At 38.9% G+C, this 21158-nt stretch overlaps 1 protein-coding gene across 1 annotated transcript in view; it reads right to left on the bottom strand.

Moving 5' to 3' along the window:
• Positions 1–21158, bottom strand: part of NCKAP5 (NCK associated protein 5) — a 362638-nt gene that overhangs the window by 186019 nt on the left and 155461 nt on the right. The window contains exon 4 of the mRNA XM_054381294.1: positions 3294–3427. Coding sequence (XP_054237269.1) covers positions 3294–3427 — 134 coding nt within the window. The remainder of the gene's footprint in view (positions 1–3293; positions 3428–21158) is intronic.

Consider the following 21158-nt stretch of genomic DNA (forward strand, 5'->3'; position numbering starts at 1 on the left):
GTTACAACATTGGAAATTATAATGTGATGATGCAACATTAGCATGCTGATGCAACGGTGTACATTAAGCAAGTCAAAAAAACAAAAAAACTACAAACATAAGTGAACAAACAAAACAAGCAATAAAATAATAAACTTAATTTCCTCCAGAGCTGGATAAAGAAGCAGCAGGCATACTACTACTCTATATGGTGAACCATCATGGCAGCTGCCAACAATTAAAATGGGGAAGTGAAATTGCATGCCACTGCCTTGAAAGAAACCGGGCCAGTAAGTATTTATAGGGTTAGTCTTCACACATTTGAGCGATATTCATCCAGGCACTGTCATGCCAAAAAAGGCCTCACAGAATTTAATAGAACAGCTGCACCAAAGCAACAGGTCTCAGTGGTTCTGAGAAAGAAAACATCAAGGATTTCACCTTAAGGTGAGATTACACTAAGGCAATGCAAAAATAACTGCATCCAACTTCAGTGTAAAATTCTAGCTTTAGCATTAACTGGTTTTCCTGCAGGATCTTCCCACACCTTAAATATCTTCACCTCCAATAAAAATTCAAACTACAGAGATATAGACCACGATACCATTTTGGAAAGAAAATGTGATTTTAAAAGCACCAGAGATACACCACTATACAATTTTGAAAAGAAAATGTGATTTTAAAAGCTCTTTCTCCTTTTACAGCAACTGTCACGTATTTATCAAACTAAACACTATGTCAGTTTAAGGCTCTGGTAGATTTATACAGATGCTAAGATAAAGAACTTCGATTTATTTTGAGCTCCTAGCCTGGAATATTGCTTACTAGGTAAGAACAGAAATGTCAATCAATAAAAGAAAACCCTTGCCTTTAGAACTCCTCAATCTCAAACTATGTGCTTATATGAGAGATTAAAGTTTTCACACAGTTTCTGATAGGAATAGGCAGCTTTCCTCCCCTGATTACAAAGGTCAGCTTACAACTTTCCAAAAACTATTCTGTTTCATTATTTCAAAGATGCAGAGAAACTATTGTGAGATGGAAAGAAACACCCTCCAAATCACAGTTTAACCTACTGCTCCACATGTATATGTAGGAATGCCTACATAAATCCACTTAGCTCAAGAACTACACATATTTAAAAGTTTTATACTATTATACATGGTCTTACTTTATGGTCTGCATCTTAGAGCCAGAACTTTTGGGCACAAAGTATTGCTCTCTAGCCATTTTCTCCCTATACACTTGATCTTAACATCTCTTCCCATCACCACCTGTCTCATCCCATTGAATTGTTGGCAGTTGAGAAAAAAGTCTCAAATCCTTCAATCTCTACACAGCACAAGATTATCCAGTTGCCAGTTTCATTAATTACTCAAATACAGAGAGAAAAAAAATATACTTGCTTAGAGAGAAAGTTTGTTTGTATAAGCAAATACCTTGATATTCTGCTAAACACAAGAAAAAATATCTTCTAAGATTCATCATAATGTTTTAAAAGCAAATGAAGTATTTAAGAAATGCATTCTCTTCCTAGTATCTGGTCTACACTAAAAGAAAGTCATAACCCAATGAAGCCAACAGCAGTTTTCATCATTGGCAATGCAGGCCAACCAAGGTGCCATTGATGAAAAGTGATAGTTAAGTTTGCCCTGAAACAGTGTAACTGTCATGCAGATAGCCCCAAGAAGAAGAGACTACAGATTTGGATGGCAGCACCTTTATCTAAATCAGAGGGATCAAAATAAAGAGATAAACAACTTTAATCCAAAGGACTAGCATCTCCCTGCTTCTTGATAGAACAGAGCAAGCTAGACTGCAAATAGAAATCGAAGAAAACTAATGGGTTAATTTGAAAATAGTAGACTTCAGGGATCCTATCTAATAATACAGCTATTCTTTTTTGGAAGCACTGGAGAAGTGAATCAGACTACTGCAGTTTCACAGGAATAATGAAGAGTTATCCTGAAAAGATCTGACTATGCAACAGTTAAAATTTCACCAAGTTATTTGGCTCATTACTCTGGAGACTGGCTTCCCCTCACCTCTTCTTAATCATAGCTTCATCATCTGCAAAGTTTATTGCAAAGGCTTCTACTTATCACAACAAAAATACTGTACTAAAATCAGGATGTCAGGAAATTCTGCCATGAACAAAGGTTAGCATATAATAAGCAAAATATTATAACCAAGAATATTCATACAGTAGATTCAGTTAGTGTATATTACTCATGGAGTCTCACCAAAATAAGTAAAGAACTAAACCAAATGTCATAGAACAACAACACAAAACTAAAGAAGAAATATCCTTAGCATTTTTAGCAAAAGAATTTCAGACTTACCTGAATACAGTTTTTAAAATCTAAGGAGCACTAATGGAAATTTTCAAAAACCAAAATAACAGATCAGAAAAAATGTATTATTGTCTTTAATGGCTTTTATTGGCTTTTGCACTGTTGCTTAGAAACCCAGTTTCAGATCAGAGGAGCAGCATGGCAGAGCGGGGTGGGGGGGAACCAAAAATGTCCAACACAGAAAACTCGCAGAAAAATAAAAAATAGTCGCAGAAGAAAAAAAAAAACACAGATTGTTTTCACAATATTAAACTGAACTTGGAACTTTTCAACAATTCAGGGGCCTGAGGGAATGAGTTACTGTGCAGTCTTGATGGAAAATACACAACATAAAATTCCATTGTCTCTTTTGATTTTGCTTTGATTGTTTTGTTTCTGTTCATGTGACAAAAACAATAAAAAATACCATTTGATGTACAAGATCTCATAATGCGTCATAAAAATAATAAATAACTCAAATTCTTACTGTTGTCATAGGAATGGTTTGTCTTAAATTCTAGTACTAGGATGGTTCCCTTTTAAATGAAGCACTGGTCCAGTCAGTGCAAGAGGAGATTTGAGGCATGTCCAAGCAGGATAATTTGCCAGCTGGTAAAATGTATCACTTTTTCATTTCTATTATTCAAACTGGTCAAACTCATTTGTGTTGGTTACCAGAAAGAAACAAACCAAATATTGACTTATTAAGGACAAGCACTTTTTGAGAAGTGAAGAATGATACTTAGGAAATTATTGGGAATTCTAACAAATGCAAAACTCTAGAAATTAAAATTTTCACCATTGCACAGAAAGTATGAGCCTTTTATAACTAATAATCGTTTAGCCAAAAGCCCATTACATTTAGAGAATTTCAGAGGGAGAGCAGTTGTTGTCTGAGATTCCATCCACAGGCTTCATCAACCTTTTTGCACCAAAATATGCACTTCCCATATTTTGAACACAGTTTATGTAAGCACCTACCTGGAAAATTGTTCTTGCAGCCCACGCATCTGAGCTCTGCTACGCTCTGACTCCAGTGTCACCTCTCGTAATCTTTTTTCACTCTCAAGTCTTAAATGTCTTTCTTCCTCCAACTCATGTATCAGCTTTTCACGCTGAAAGACCATAAAAATTTATTTCATTAATTGTGCACATAAAACATACTTTTAGCAAAAATTTAAGATTTAATTTGGGAAAAATCATCAATGAAAATAATTACGCTAACCATCAAGTCCACCCATTTTTTTGCATTGCAGTGTTACATAGAATAACTAACCAGAGAAGGAAAGCCTTTCAGATTATCTCCATCACACTGATCTACACTTAACTTGGCTCAGACATACTGAAGTAAGTATATTTAAAAACAAACACCCATCCATTCCTTCGAAGCTCTTTTTCTTCACCTCCAGAGGTGTGATCACCTCCAAGCAATTTACATGGTACTACATTATACTCTGTCAGCAAAGGAGTTCCAGTGCCAGTTGTCTAAGAAAAGATTAAGTCATTGTACAGCTACAGTGGGTTCACCACCTACAAGCTTTGAAATATCTCTTGTGCCCATGGTGCACTGCGATTTGTAGCCTGTCAAACAGTCTGACATAGTCCCACTGTTGACCTAAATTTTCATGACTTAAGTGCAAAAATTTATCTAGAAAGTATACATACTGCTTCATTAGAAAATAACAAAGGTATCTTAGTGCTAAACCATTAAATGGGGGAGACAGATTATTTGTACAAGACTCACAGCTACAAATCTTACTGCATAATAATTTACAATAGCACTAACCAAGGGACCAAAAATATGAACATTGCCAAGTGGAAAAGGGATCTTAAAGACAGTGATAAATAAGCAGATGCCACAAAGGGAGGCTGCAAAGGATTAAATGAAATATCTATATGCTTGTGAAAAAAATAGGGGAAATTACTCTGGGAACAAAGAGCTTCTGTAGTATCTGGAAAATGGAAAAAAAAAAGAAACAAGTTACTGAAAAAATAAATACATTTTCCCATCTTAATTATCTAATCACTACCCTTACTGTTACATAACAATGTTCTGCCAGGTCCTGAACAATCCCTGGGTTTCACCTAATTCAGAAGAGCAGAGAGTGCTGAACACCAGACAGAAGATACATAGCAGCCACATAGAGTGCAGCTCGTGAAAGATAACTCAAGCTAATGATACGGGAAGAATATCCAAAGCAGTTAGTATTTTTTCAGCTTATATCCTGTCAACACCAGCTTCAAAATTATACTGTTTCAAGGTCCCTTGCTAAATGCTGTCAGCATCTTCTCGAAGCATTTCACTGCTGCTAAGGAGACATCTAGAGCTTCCAGAGAGTCAGAGAGTAGCAAGGCAAATAGCATAAAAGAAACATACAGCTATCACATGGGGCTTAAAACAAGCTTTCAGAAAATGGGCTTAAAAACAAATATGTAGCTGCTCCTACAATAACTGATAAGCCATGCTGGAGGAAATTCAGGTACTTCTATGAACACCTGAGTGCCCAGCTTGCCTCAAAACACCAGGCTATGCCTGACCTACCTGATGCAGGAACAGCTTAACTGCTGTAACAAACTGAAGACCAGATACTCAGCCATGCCTTCAGTGCTCATTCAGCATCACTACTGCCACAATAGTCTTACTCTGACAGAGCAACTACCTCTGTATGTCTGCTATGCTCTGGTCCTCATATAAACCTTCTTTCTACATTAAGTACAAATCCAGATCTCCACAGAGGGGGGACAGACAAAACATGACACTTCAGAAAGCAGATGACTGTCCTGTCCTCCAACCTTGCTGTCCTGATGCTTTGCAGATTGCATGCATCTCCACTGCCTGTCCTGCAGAATAAGCTGTGTCTACGTAGACAGTCGTGCTGCTGCTAATCACAAAACCACATTTTGTAGTAGAGCCTTGAATATACAGTGAAGATTGACAAATCCAAACTTGCCTGTACAGGTCAAAGAGTTGTATAAGATGTTTCTAGGTTTCATTTACCTCTTGCTGATAGGTCAGAGAACATTTACTACCATTTATTCCTTATGGTCATGTGAGAAAGTCTGTATTTCTGTCCTACATAAAAAGATCAGTACATCAACATGTTTTGGTTTTTTCTTTTCCAAGAAGAAAAAAGGACCCAGGAATTACTTTAATAAAAGGACCCATAAACCAACAACAAATTCACATTACAAGACAAGTAATGTTAAAAGTGTCTAAAAATTAGCAACTTATGGAATGAGTAAAATGTGGAGTTCCAATCCCCCACCTCATGGACGAGCATTATGACATAGTATCAGTTACATGAGCACATACTGTTGCTGTACAAATCTTATGCTCCTTCCAGGGTAAGGGGTAAAAAAAAAAAAACACGTCACAAGGCTACAGGATCAGAAACTAAAGCATTAACCTGTGTCCTGAAATTCCCAGCTAGCACAAACTTCCTGTCTGAATCAGAAGACTGCCCACAAGATAGTTGCACAGCAATAACACCATCAGCCTCATTTTTATGCTTCTTCACGAGAATTTATTGGTAACCTTGAGGCACTTCTGCCATTTTCCTGAAGTCAGAAAGCAGATCTACTTTCAGCCAGATCAGACATTATATACTGTAGAGGGGAAGATAAAAAGGCATAAGAGACCACCCACATTTGGAAAGTTTTCAGTCTCCAGGACACAAAACACTCATGTATACTACACACAGAAGAGTAGCTCCCAGCAATACTGATCTTATCCACAAGAAAAGAGAGCTATTTTTTATTCAAACCCAGAAAAGCCATAACAAAGTGTCAGAAGAGAGAAGTGAGCCTAACATACAGAAAAAAAAACAGGATTAAAGATATTGTTTTTTTTTTATTTTGTCTCCTGAAAGCAGGTAACATATCCCTGAATTCTCCAGAAATTGTGCACCATTATAACCACCTTTATTAGACGCTCTGTGCTATCCCCACTTACTCCTGTCAAAAATAAAGGTGTGTGAAAGGAAGGGAACTAGCCATAAAGGGTTTATTTTATACTAAATATAAGCTTACTGGAAAAGGATAGACTTAGCATAATATATGAAGAAAAGGTAACATACAAAAAGAAAGTATCATGTGAAACGCATCAGTATGTTTTAACACCACGAAAATCACTGCCATCTTCCAAGAGGTTATATGTGTTCCTACTTGCCAATTCCTCTTTAATTGCAACTTCTTCTCTCCATGAGATCTACTCAAAATATTCTTCCCTGCTTCCTCTCCTTGCCTTCTGCAGCACAGCTACAACCTCCTCTTCCTCAAAGCATAACCCTTACTTCATCCTGGCTTCTCTTTCTTCACTCTTCCTTCCCTTGTTAAGCCTCTCCAGAGTGCATGACTTTCACCACACCACCCTGTCAAATTTCTGGTAACTTTCCAAATATGCCAAAATTTTATGTGAACAAATTAGAGTGAAAGACAGTGTTAGCAAACTCCACCAATACTTTTGTGCAAGTACTGGAATTTTTCAACAGTTGAACAAATACTGTTTGCAATTATTTTTTCATGAACATTTCAGCAATCATGTTTCCCTAGCAGCTCATTATGCTTGTGAGACAGCGCCTGCACTTCACCGAGTTCCTTTTTGTGTAGCTGTAGCAATGTTCGTGTCAAAATGTTTCATTTCTCATCCAGTCAGGGACATGTACAACACATTAACTTGTCTTCTCAAAGTTAAGGAAGGAATCCAATCTGAGATACTGATGATCAAAACAAAATGCATGGAAACTATTTATGGCTAGACTGAAAATAGCATCTGCATTTGAAAGAAGAACCCAAATCGCTCTTCAGCACTCCATGAAGAGACCAAGAGACACTCCTTTTCAGACTTACTGGTTAATAGCCTTCCTCTTGGTCTAAGGACTGACACAGCGCAGCCATGCAACAAGAGTTTCCTAAGAAGTGCTCAACAATTTATGTCTCCTTTAATTCCCCTGGGGTTGTGTTGCAAACATCAGCATCTGGTTCTTTCACATTCTACCAAACTGCAAATGTCTCTTAAATGACCCCTGATGCCACAACAGCCAGCAGAAAATGCAGAAGTGACAAAACATGGAAGCAGATGTGGCAGATGGCAGCCACGGAAAACAATTGGCAGAGCATGGTGCTGCAGGGCCAGGAGCTACACATCAGGCCTGTCATTTTTGGCCAGAGTTTGACAGCCAGCATGCAGGGTGTAGCACCTTATGGTTTTGTACAGAAAGGCTGCCTTCTTACCTCTTCTTCCTTTCTGGGCTATTTTGCTGTCACCTTTAAACTTAGACATGGATGACATTCAAGCCTTCCAAGCCAGGGACTTCAGTTTAACTCCTTTACCTGTCATCGTAAATAAAATCAGCAGATGTCTCGTTTGAATGATGGGACTGACTCCATGTCAACACCTTCTCAGAGAAGCGTTCAGGTGTTTCTCTCCAAGAGGGCCAAGCATTTGACTAACTCAAGCAGATTTCTTATTCCAAAACCTCCTAGTGTCATCCCACCCCTTCGGCTGGACCAGCTTCTCTCTGTTCCTCAGTGCAGCTGATCTCGTGCCCTCCACATTAAAAGTGCTTAGCTGAGAGCTCATTCCTCCTCACCCCTCCACCTAAAAATATTTCCCCCTGCTTCTTCATAATGTGCTGACCTAATAATCTTATTTTTTTCTTACCATCAGTGGATCAGATGTACTCTGTCTGTGGCTGGCTGCTGGCAGTGGAGGGCTGTGGAGGCTCCTCTGTGAGAAGCAGCCACAGCTGCCCTATACCAGACACAGCTAGTTCCAGCCGGTTCTGCCACAGGTGCCACAGGGCACAGTGAGCCTGTCAGAAGCACAAGTGGCTCTTCAGAAAGAGCAAAACACCACAGAGGTGGTTGAGGAGTAAGTAAAAAGAGTGGCAGAAACAGCCCAGGGCAGGGGAGGAGGAGCAAGAGGCATTCCCAGTAACGGGGCAGGTATTTTTCTTCAGCCGATGGAGAAACCACAGGTGATATTTCCTGAAGGACTGCAGCCTGTGGAGAGCCCACACTAGGGAAAATTGTGAGGACAAAGGTCCTGCAGAAAGGGATTGTCACAGACTAAGCTCAGCCTGCAATTCCATCCCCCTGCACTGCTCAGCAGGGGAAGCCAGGAAATCAAACTCCCCAAACTGCACTTCACAGGATCACAGGATGTTAGAGGTTGGAAGGGACCCAAAGAGATCATCAAGTCCAGCCCCCCTGCCAGAGCAGGACCATAGAATATAGCACAGGTCACACAGGAATGCATCCATATGGGGCTTGAAAATCTCTGGAGAAGGAGACTCTACAATCAACCTGGGCGTCCTGTTCCAGTGCTCTGTGACCCTCACAGTGAAGAAGTTCCTCCTCATGTTAACGTGGAACCTCCTGTGCTGTAGTTTATATCCATTACCCCTTGTCCCATCACAGGGTGCACTTTGGAAAGTTTTGTTTAAAATTGGTCATTTTTTTACATTGTCTGAATCTGGAGTTGGGGAGTAAATTAAGTTAACCTTCCCCAAGATGAGGTGGTTTTGCTTATGAGGGTAAATGATAAGCAACCTATATGTCTTCATCTTGACCCAACAGCTTTTTAATCTTATTTTTTTCCCCAAGTCCTGTCAAGGAGGGGCAGTGCGAGAGTGGATGGGTGACACCTGGCAGCCAGCCAAGGTCAGCCCACCACACCAGAGTATTTAATTTTTACCTTCTTAATTTATCTTTCAGGTGAAAAACATACTACTGCTTTGATCAATAATGCTTTCTATATGTTAAACAAAAATGCAGCCATGCATCAAGATTTAAAATTACAGATAATTACAAGCAAAAAATTAAAGGGATACACTAGACATATGCCATGCACACTACACTGGGTTCTGCTACTCACACGGGAGGAGCCCAATATGTCAACATAGGAACTGGTTTCACCTTACTCTGTTCAGCTTATGCTTGAGACTTATGATGAGCAATTCTTAAGAACAGCTAGGTATAACTGGACTGATAAATTAAAATACCAAGAATGCCCTAAAAAGGGCACAAATGCAATCTCATCTTTAAGGTTATCAAACAAGTAGTGAAAAGGGCTACTGTTTAACTAGAAATAAGGTTCTTCTGTATTCTTGAATTTGTTCTTTGCTTCCCCAATACACTGCAAGAAGAGTTTTACTATTGTGCTACCAATTATCATAGAATCAACCAGGTTGGAAGAGACCTCCAAGATCATCCAGTCCAACCAATCACCCAACCCTAACCAATCAACTAGACCATGGCACTAAATGCCTCATCCAGTCTTCTCTTGAACATCTCCAGGGATGGTGACTCCACCACCTCCCTGGGCAGCCCATTCCAACGGCCAATCACTCTCTCTGTGAAGAATTTCCTCCTAATACCCAGCCTATACCTGCCCTGGCACAACTTGAGACTGTGTCCCCTCGTTCTGCTGCTGGTTGCCTGGGAGAAAGACCAACCCCTACCTGGCTACAACCTCCCTTCAGGTAGTTGTAGACGGCAATGAGGTCACCCCTGAGCCTCCTCTTCTCCAGGCTAAACAACCCCAGCTCCCTCAGCCTCTCCTCATAGGGCTTGTGTTCCAATATGTGTGCTAATATGGGAGCACTATTTTGTCCAAAAGAAAGTCTACATGAGAATATTTAACACGGGGTTAATGTTGCTCAAAATTAGGCTAATAATCTTCACATTAATTTTTTAACAAGTATTTTAAAGCATTTGCTAAAGAGGGTCACAATTTCTGTGCAATTAATATTGATTTCAAACAGATACTTCACAAGGAATTTAAATGAGGGGAAGGAAAGAATACAATATTTTTTTGTTTACAATTTTAAGTACCATTAAGTCATTGCTAACCCAAGCTGAGTATTTCTGTAAGTTTTAATGCATCTTCTGATGCTATGCATCTGGTACCTCAGTATAAAAGTAGTCATTTAATAGAATCATAGCCTCATCTGTAGCATAACATCCTATGAGCAAGAGAGAATTAACTGTCTAGCGAAGTAGACACCACCACCACAAATGTAGAGAACAACACAATTAAGCAAAAGGCAGTTACTATGGGTATCGTTTTTCTAACAAGTCAACATGTCACACTGTTATGAATACATATGCATATTCAAGGTACTCAAAATCACTTTTTTATCTCCCTTTCATGCCACTTTTGAAAGACAGGAGCCACAGAACAGCCTGGGATATGAGAAAAGGATGGTGAAACTGTTTCATTTTTCAATAATTAATGATAAAATATTAATTGAAATAGAAACTGGAATTTGCAACTGGGAGACCCCAGTTGCTTACTTTAACAAAGTAACTCATTTTTTTCCAATGCAATGAATATTTAGTTCAATCAACATAATGCACTGTGATCAAATGGTGTTTGCTCAAGTGCTGCAGACTGTACCTGAGCCCTAGCTGCCCAAAGCTATTGGCTAAAGTAAAACTGTTCTCTACGCTACAGATAGTCTGTGAAAGCTCATATTTGGGTTCTGCAAAAACCCCAACACAACAGGTCAAGAAGCTCAAAGTGGTTCACCCTCACCTGTCTCACATAGAAGGCAGACTAAATCTCTTTGGTGTGGTCACCTCTAGAGGCAGATGTACCTGCTTGTCACCCTCCTGCAAAGCCTGGGGCTCCCACATGAGGCAGGAGTCCTCCCTCCAAACTCCCCTTGTGCAACCTGCTCCCAAAGGCAGCACACAGCACAGTGTGTTACCTGGCCAAACTTCACTCACAGATGACAGGAAAGAAATGTGATTACAAGTACAGAGAGCAGATAGTTTTTATTTTACCATACATTGCAGCAGGTACTGTATTGTCGTTCAAATTAAAATGAGTCGGGCTTCAGAGTGTCCTTTGTTTGCTCCTCATCGATTACTCCTAAACCAAATGTTTCTCATTCTGTAATCAATACTTCTCTGCAAAAATAAACCAAGGCCCTGACAAACAACTTTGCAGCACATAGCAGCATTCCTTGCAGTGGACTTTGACAGCATGAAAAAACACTACCCCAAAGACTGGAAAAAAGAAGTGCATTGCTTATTGTGTTTATTACAATTTCTACAGGCTGCTTACAGCTTAATCATTTTACTGTAACAAGACTTTATTAAATTAGCTAGCTATTGAAACCAGAGCTTTCTGACAGTGGCAGTTAATATGCCTTTGTCTCCTGTTTCCAGCAATACTGGGAATACTGACAAAAACCCTTAAACACTCGAAGCCTTCCGAGGGATGAAGTTACAGGTGTTTTTAAAGCACAGTGAAGCATTAAGGTATAAGCAGTAATAACATAAGCACTTGGAAGGTCCATGGAGGGAGAAGTAGCTGTATTTCCACATCTCTTCAAAATAAGAAAGTTAAGGGTGAAGTTTGTGGCTGCTTTGTAATCAAAATTAATTATCCTTTCACTTGATAAAGATTCGTACCACAGAGGCTGAAGAAATTTCCTTGATTTATAGTAGGCTTCTACTTTTTTCCTTATTATTTTATGATGTAATCATTTTTCCTAAATGTATTCCCACTAAAGCTCTGCAACCACAAGATATAAATAACGTAAAAAGCAGTATCCTAATTTTAGGCTGATATCTTCTAGCTTTTCATTCCAGTAAGAAAAAATTATGGTTCTTTAGAACAGGATTCTGCTCCTAAAAGGGCGGGCTGCCTGAATAAACCAGGGAAATCTAATTGGCATTAAGTAATTTGTACTAGTATTTTCTAAAACTGCCTTGAAAACAGTTAAAGTCAATAATTTGAAGAAAATAATTTATTTTCTACTATGAAATTTCAATATGCTAATAGATATCTCTTTTTGGCTGCATATCACACTAGCACATGTATCCCTTGACTACCAGATCTAAACATCAGGCTCTGCTTGGCTCTAAGATGAATAGCAAGATAGGAAAGGCTTATTATTATTAGTGATATTTTAGTGACAGTACTTTACACACTTTATATTCTTGGGTGATAACACTGCTCCAAGAGCAATTCAAGTAAATTAGAAACTCTTTTGGTGTAGTTACTCCTCCTGAATAAAAGATGCTAGCTTTCATTGTGCACTAGCTCAAAATTGCCACCATGTGGCAGGACAGCAACTTAATTTAGCGTTATTTATACCGCATTGATATGGTTTTAATTGCATCTGTACAACAGAATAACTGCTGTACTGAAGCTCCTTTATCATTGCAAGCCTAAAATTAATCTGAATTAGGCAGGCTATTACACAAGCAGTACTGTGTATATATTTGGAGTTGCGACAACATTTATTTTACAGAAAAAAATTAATTAAATCGTCCAGAAGCCCTTTCAGTACAGAGCTATATGGCCAGCAGCACTGTCCTGCCCCTTTCTTTCAACAGTTATGGTGTGTGACTAGTACTCTGCAAGGCAGCTCTTACAGCTCTTTAATTCTGTGAAACAGAATCACCTTTAAAAGAAATTAAATACCAAAACCCCCACTCATAATCTTCCTGGAACTAATAAATTGAAGTCATCTATGTGAACCTCTTTTAGCACCTTGCCTGGAGACACACCTGTAGACACACCTGTAGACACACCTGTAGACACAGTGGTTATGCACATTCCATGATGGCAATATATGCACAGGCATGCTTCATGCAGGTGAAACATTTGCATCCCCAGTAGCTGTCATTTCCTCAACTTCTTAAAGGTCATCTCTGTATCATATTTTCAATGCTGAATGAAGGCAAGCAATACATATTTTTGATAATCATGTCTCCCCAATAAAACAAATGTTATTCATTCAAATTCACAGCAGCTAGCCTAGTTTCGAAGACTTGTATTGATCTTCAGTTGTTAGCAAAATTAATGTTTCCGTTTTAGACGTTATTTCCTTATATGGGGAGGGGTGTAGAGAAAATAGTCTCAGTGAACTTTATAGTCCCACATAGTCAGATCATGGATTTTTTTTTAGAATTATTAATCTTAAAATGATAATGCTTTTAAAAAAATGAATTTGCAAAGGTGATTGAGCTTCTAATAGTTTCTACAGAAAGTAATTAAAGAAATCTCATTTCTCTAAATTAAACACAATGAAATGTTTTTCAAGATCAAATAAAAATTTGTAAACAGTATGAACAGACATAATTTGTATGAATACAAAGAATTCAGAAGTGTGACGAAAAAACCTCTGCCAATACTAAAACAAGAAAGAGCAGAATTAATAAGTAATAGAATGCAAAAAAAAAATTCCTTTAGAGAGCTTCTAATAGCTAATTATCATTCCAAGCCCTTTGAAACACAGGTTTTTTTTAATAAGGTGACTTGCATTATATTAAGACGTCTAACCAAGCATAAAAGGTCTTTGTTTGTTTTTTGCAGTAGATATGTACGATCTTTTCTTATTAGAGACAAAATTTTATAGCCAGTTGTAAACAAGCAACTGTCTTGTGCCCAGTCATTTCCCACTTGTTTGATTCAGGAAAAAAATATGATAATAATTGAATAACAAAGCAGCACAAAAGAACATGTGTAGAAAACAATCTGCAAAAATCAAACCACTCAGGCCAGCAAAGTGTCAACTGTTTGACTCACCTACAATTTTCTACTAGATCTGCAATTCTTGAACACCTCCTAAAGGAATATTGATGTGGCAATGGATGAAGCACAGAAGCTAAGTTGTCTGGTGAAACAAAAGCTCCGGGCACAGAAACTCAACTGTGGTTTTGCGATTTGAGTTTTTCATCAGAACAAAACAATGTATTTGAATAAGTAAAACTGACACCAAAACATTAAGTAGTAACAGAGTTATAGCTTATATTTATATATCTAAAGACTTCGCCAACTTCAAGAGCTACACCTGAAGAGCTGAATGCTCTAGAGATGACAGGCTGCAAGTCTCTCAGTCCTCTCCAGTAGATTTATTTAAATAAAGAGGCCAGGGGGCTGAACTTCAACTCCCTCTTCACAGAATAAGAAATAGGAATAAACGAACCCAGGTGATTTAGAAAAGGATCTAGATTCAAGAGAGGGACTCACCCCTTGGGATATTGCCTATACTTAGTAATCAGAAACTCCACCTTGGATCAGAAGCCTTGCAGTGAGGGCCAGAAGATTTCCCTTAAGTTCTCTCAAGTGCATTGCATGGTCTTTCGACTTTTTGTTACCAACAGCAACACCTTCAAAACAACTGTATCATGTACAGGTGCATGAGATGTGCTCTCAGAAATACAGTTTAGGGTGGTTACTACATTTGAACTTGCCGAGATCACGTTTAATTTTTGATATGAAATGGTTTTGTTTCATGGTTTGGTAATAGATATTTGCTATCTGTTTGGATGAAATTCCAGTCTAGACATAGACTTGAAGAAGAAAGAGGGAAGAGATTCCTTGAGCTCTATAAACCAGTGTAGTCCCACAGCTGATATTCTTTCAAAATTGAAGAAATATTTTCAAAGGACGTTTTACAAGGCAAGCAGTTTGTAGACCTTGTTGGCATTGTCTGGAGTGTCTATAAATGATAATCCCATGAATTACGGCAGCCAGTGGTCAATTCAGACTCAGAAGATTTATTCAAGTTCCTTTTAACTACATAACAATACTTTGATATGCCACTATTTGACATTACCACAAACCAGCATTTTTGGCACACATGCAAGTGGCTAGAAAGTCTAGACAGAGTCAGGATAAAGAAGCCATGAATTTGTAGTCATGCTGGAGTTCAATTTCTGAAACATTGATGCCTGACCATTTAAGAGGACTTGGTACAGTGGAATAGTGCCCTTCCAGAAATAAAGCATAGTCTGTAGAAAGGGTAAAAGACAAGGAACAGGTAAAAAGGCAATGAAAGGTGAGATGTCACTCAAACCATACCATCGATGCCTGGTTATTGATTTTAACCTATGAAATTCATATGAAGCAATACAGTATCCACAGTATTCATTTCTATGCTTTCTAAAGTGTGCAATTAGCACACAGCCACAGAGCAGAAGTAAAAAGGAGGGAGCAGCCACCAGGTTTCTTCTAGATCCAGCTGTAATGGTAGAAGAGGTCACTGTCCTACTCTTATCACTCCTGATTACTAGCTGGAGGCCACCAGCCTTCCAAATAAGAAAATTGCCTGAGGCTCAGGATGGGGTACAGAGCAGACGGTTTAACCGAACCCACCACCAGACGTGTTTTCAACTAACCTGGTGGGTGTGCAATGAAACAGAAGATGGAGCACCAGCATAATCCCCACCCACTCTGTTGTGGTGACGGTAACCCCTTGGCAGGGAGACTGTGACATCCTAAATGACTCTTCCTTATCTTCAATGACTGTGTCCCTGTACTCAAAGCAAACGGGTTTTCTTCTCTGTAACTGACCAACATGTTCTTTAGATTATATAAATGGTTTATTTTCTAAAGGACTGAATGCTCACAGAACAAGTAAGCATGTGGCTGATTCAAGCGTTTCCTACTTGGATCTGTATTAGTGAGATAGGAGTCAGGCAGCAGGATACACATTGGATAACCACTGGGAAAAAACACACTTCTGAGAGTTTTATTTGACTTTAATAGAATGGCCAGGGGAACTCCACTTTGCTGCTTGAGGAAGCTCTAGGATTTACTCATAATCTAGCATGTGTTTTTTGTCCTGATGCTGGAGGCGGTTAGGGCTTCTTCACTTTCTGGAATTCTCATGAATCTGTTTGTATCTCCTGCTAATAAACAGGATACCATGAAGTTAACTGAAATAGAAAAGAAAAACTGGGAAGATGAGAGAAGCAGAATTTAGCATGCCAGTCATGAGAAGGGGCTCAGAACAATCTGCAGTACCATCAGACTCTCACAGGTCTAAGATATGCCAATACTTAGTTTTCACAAACACACTTCTATTGGCCTTTCTCAGCTGACACACTAAACACCTCCGGCATCACTACTTTGCTGCTAGCTACCTTTCCATACAACATTTCTTTTTCCCAGACTCATGAATGCTCATGAACATGTCAGATCTTATTACATTTTTTCTGTATTGGCTTGTAGAGTCCATTTATGGTCTGTAAGTGATTGCAAAAAAAGATACCTTATTTACTCAGCTGTTCCTTGCATGTATTCCAGAGTTCTATCGCTTTAGTTCTCTGACAAATGGACCTCTTCATCATATTCACTCCTTCAGCACTGCAGGCACTGCTACAGGCAATAGGGAAATGTGGTGGTTTTTTCTTGGCTGGTGCATCTTCAATGGTATTTTTAACAGAGCTGTCACCGCAAAACCTTTATTAGTGCTGACGACGCACACATGCAGAAGAACTGACTCGACTTTCAGGGGCCAGACTCAGTTTGCAAGCCTGGTACATGGGAGAAGTTGAAAAAATAAAGTCACAAGTTTGTGTGCTGTTTTTAACCTGTTCACTGGTCAAACTGGATTAATTAAAAGCCAGGGCCATTCTGCAATATTACTTCCCAGTAACAGGTTCACTAAAATGTCTGTTCATGTTTCTAAAGACCAAATTCAGCGCAACTCTATGTGCCAGCCAGGCTCTAATGCCTTACAGAACAGGTAGGCTAGACACTTCTAGAGCAGAAGATCAAAACCAGATATAAAAATATCTGACACAGGTCTCTGGTCTTCATTTCCATGTTTACCCTTGTCCATAGAATGTAACTGTTTTACTGTATCTAACCATGGTTTTTTCTAATCTTTCAACTACACACAGTTACATATGCATTTCTCATTTAAGACATAACTAAAAAAAACTGCTGGTTTGTTTATTTTTACCTTAAGAGTGAGTGTTGACAATTACAAGTGCTAGTTTGACTTTTTTGAGGAGAAAAAAGAAAATATGTTTTTCTACAAGAAATACCAACTAATAAAACTAAATAGTGCACCTCTCCTCTCTTCTGCTTCTTCCATCTTCAGCACTAGTTGAAAACAATCCAACAGAAGTAATTACAGCTAATAGGCTGAGCAGAAGTTCTGTTCCTGGACAATAAACCACATAATCACATAATTAACACTCAGGACTTCCTATGTGCATTCGCTACCACGTAGAGCACTAGAACAGGAATCAGGAGAGTGATTCTAAATTTGTGGTGTGTTTTGGCCAGCACACCAAGGTTCCACATCCCTTATGCACACGCTTCCTTCACAGTGGCAGATGCTCTGTAAAAGCAATAGAGTGACCCTCCCTCCCTGGTTCAGACCAGGGCAGCTCAGCAATGCTTTACAGACTTCCTGAATCACCACCATATCAGATTGTCTGTCCACTGGCTACACGGAGTATGAAGAGTGGATTAGCAAACTCTTTGTAATTAGTCTTTGAAGCTTTGACAAGAAAGAAATTTTGCTGTGTATCTGCAGAACAGGAAATCTGCTCTTCACCATTGCTCCTGGGGACTATTGTAATGTATTACTACAGCAAACAACTTCCTGCCACTCATTCAAGACATCAAGTTTAATAACAAATTCAGTAGAAAAGAAATACGAGCAATCTTTGTCTAAATGTGGCTGAAAAGAAACACCCTACCTGCACTGACCATGCAAACAGAGCCAAGCAGAGCTGGGTTCATGGAAACCAGGGTGTGCAAGCGTTCAACACTGCAGCTGTTGTGGGATTAGGGGGACACACCCCATCGAGTACCACTGGTCCTGCTCCTGCCTTTGCATTTACATGTAAGTCACTAGCTACATTAAAAAAAAAAAAAGCTAAGAAAAGTTACTCTTTGCCTGCTCTGTCAGATTAAATACATTTCCAGGAGCTGGTATTCTTGTTTCCTGGAGGTTCACAAGAGTTTTTCTGTAACCCGTTCTTTCCAAAGCTCTGACTTTTAAAATACGTTAGATTTTATATGTTCTTCACATCTTGAATTCCTCTTGCCCCCTCCTACATTTTTCAGTTTGTGAACAGGTTTCCCTTAACTGATGGAAGATATAACCACCAGAAACCTGCCTTTAGACTATCACAGCTGACAACTCTCAAAGTCTATCTTAGTAACAAATTACCTTTCAGCTTCTCATTTAAGGCATGTATTTTCCTACCGTACCTCCTATACAACAAGTTTTCCCTTCTGAGGTGGCCAGTGACATAGGGAAACGGTGCAGAATGCAAGACTTCCAATATCAACCTAGGAATTCCGACCTGTTCCTCTAGCAATGGCCGTGGAAAACTCAGCCAGTCTCTGCCACAGAGCATTTGTTAATAGACACTACCAGGAACAGGGTGTTCCCAAGAGATAATAATTTTTCTCCAACACTCAGAAGAGATTTCTAAATAAGCAAAGTCACCGTGGATGCCAATCACAAACGTGCAGCACAAAGCTGTAATGAGTCGTCTGGACTGTGCATAGTGAGCCAAAACCTCTCTTGGTATTCATCCCAAGTATCCAGGCTGTGATTATTCATGGCACATCAGCACCCCAGGCTCCAATCAGCTCTTGACATTATTTAGATGCTCAGTAAGACCCTGTCTCTTCCCCAAAGAGTTCACTACCTACACAAGAAATTAGACAAACAGCAGAAGAGAATAAAGCCTGGTTTACAAATGAGCAATTTAGATCAGAAATTAAATATTTTTCAAAATTATAAAGAGATAAGATGGCAGAAGTAGTGAACAGGCCTTGCTGAACATGAAATCTAAAGGCTTTATGAGACCACTGAAGAGAGATTTTAAGCAGCTTGTTATTTGAAGACACATAATAGGGACTGCACAGAAAGCACAACTTATCAGTACAGTTTGGAGACAAGTGAAGCCACTTCACAGCCAGGTATGGTCCTGTATCAGGCCTGGCACTCTTACTAGTTTCCAGAATAGCTACAGAGTGCATCATGCCAAGCGGCATGGAAATAACACAATCCAAACATCACAGTCATTCCCACAGTCTAGACAGTCTCCTCTCGCAGGACATGCAGTTCCAGACTTGGAAAACGATGTCATGAGATCTTCATTATGAAAAATCCCATAGAATATCAAAAGATGCCTTATCACAATGCAACAGACACAGAGCCAAAACAAACAGAGTATGTACAAGCAAATTCCTAACAAAGCAAAAACTGAATTAAAGTTTATGAGACTGGAGTAGGAAGAGAAAGAAAGGAAGAATCAAAATTGCTAGCTCAAGCTATATGAATCTATGCAAAGCTACAGAAGTTTAGTACAGGAAGCCATTATTTCCTTACTATGTTTTAATATATCCTTTAAATCCTGAACAGAAGTTGTGGAAAGGGGTGATTATACTCTGTGAAGAGAAAAAAAATCACCAAAGCTAATGCAGCTTAATGGCACAAAAAATACTGGCAAGTTCAAATCTTGCTCAGATGAGCTGCAACTAGTTCTTGTATCTACATGCAAAGCATTCAGTGGTTGGAAATGGCCCAGCAGTTTTTCCCAGCTTCTGCTCTCTCTCTTTCTGAAAGATGAAGATGAAATCTTCAACAGACTACTTTCTCCGTTTTTTTCTTTTCGCTCCCCTTCTCCCTGTTTCCCTTTCTTCCCTCTTCCCTCACCCTCCCGCCATTTTGTTTTTGTTTTACCCAGAGGCAACTGGACAAGACAACAGTACTTTACCATGCTATCTTGATGGCATGGATCAATTACAGATCAGAGTTCCACTGTACTAGATGCTGCACAAGAACTTACTGCACTAAAGAGTTTTTACTCTAACATGAGGCAATTTAAAGCACTGCTTAAGCTGACTCGTTCCAAGGGTCAGCACTGATTTCATACTACATGTTCCAAGAGCTCTGCATTCATTTCAATAAATGGGCTTTTAATGGGAACAGCACAACTGAACAACACTCTTGGTACACAAATTATGTCCTTCCTTATACAGAAATTTTTTCTCCTTCCCAATAGCCTCTTCTGTCCCATTTGGGGGAAAAAGGTTATTCTTCTGGACCCTTTGGTTTGTTCAGGGATTAGTAACACGTATTTCATATACAGACACACATCAAAAATAAATAAATAAATAAATAAATAAATAAGAGTAATTTTTAAGTTTAGCTTTAGATGACAACAATGAAGAAATTAAAGACCATACTCCCTGTCCCGAAGTGAAAGTGCTCACCTACCCTGGTAGGTTTGGTTAGATTAAGGCAAATTTGGGAAGTCAGTATTTTTGAACCACTTCAACCTCTCTGCCTTGCTTTAGCTACACTTTAAAGAGAAATCAGTAACAAGTCCAAATTACAGATTTACAAATTCACAGATTATATTGGGTTGGAAAGGATCCTCAAAGGTCATCTTGTCCAACCCCCTGCAGTGAGCAGGGACACCTCCAACTAGATCAGGCTGCTGGGAAAGCAAGTATGGAAACAAGAGGAAAAAGCTGGAATTGTTGAAATGGATATTGCAACCAGATTTGAATCAGTAAGACATGAGTTTTGATTTGGTTTTACAAGTAGGTCCACAAGGTTTAAGAAGAAAACCTTAAAACATTAGAAAACATTTTTAAGAAATAAGTATGAACAGTCTTGTAAGATAAATTAATGCATTTTTTTCTGTTCCCACAACTAACACTGTAAACAGACCTTTTAGATGTAACTTAGAGTTGCTCAGAAGTATTATAAATTTTACACTAAGTTTAATTACTGTTCAAAAAAAAACCAAACAACAAAACACCAACACAAAAAAACCACCCAAAATGAACCAACTAACCAAAACCTCAGTGATTTCTTTTACTTGTAATAAGCTATTTCCCAAGTTGCAAAGCCAAATATATCACAGCAGTGTCACTACTATTGATCTGTATAAAACTACTTTCTTGGTTTGCATATAATTCAAATTACTGGCCCAGCATACACATTCACCTTTCCTCTTCAGAGCCTCAGATGCTGTGACTAATTCTGTCCTAGCTGAGATCCCTTTCTTGTTTTAGATAAAACCTGACCATAAACGTTCTATCTCTTCAGCCTG

The sequence above is a fragment of the Indicator indicator genome, chromosome 5, assembly GCF_027791375.1.
Source record: "Indicator indicator isolate 239-I01 chromosome 5, UM_Iind_1.1, whole genome shotgun sequence".
NCBI classification, from domain to species: Eukaryota; Metazoa; Chordata; class Aves; order Piciformes; family Indicatoridae; genus Indicator; species Indicator indicator.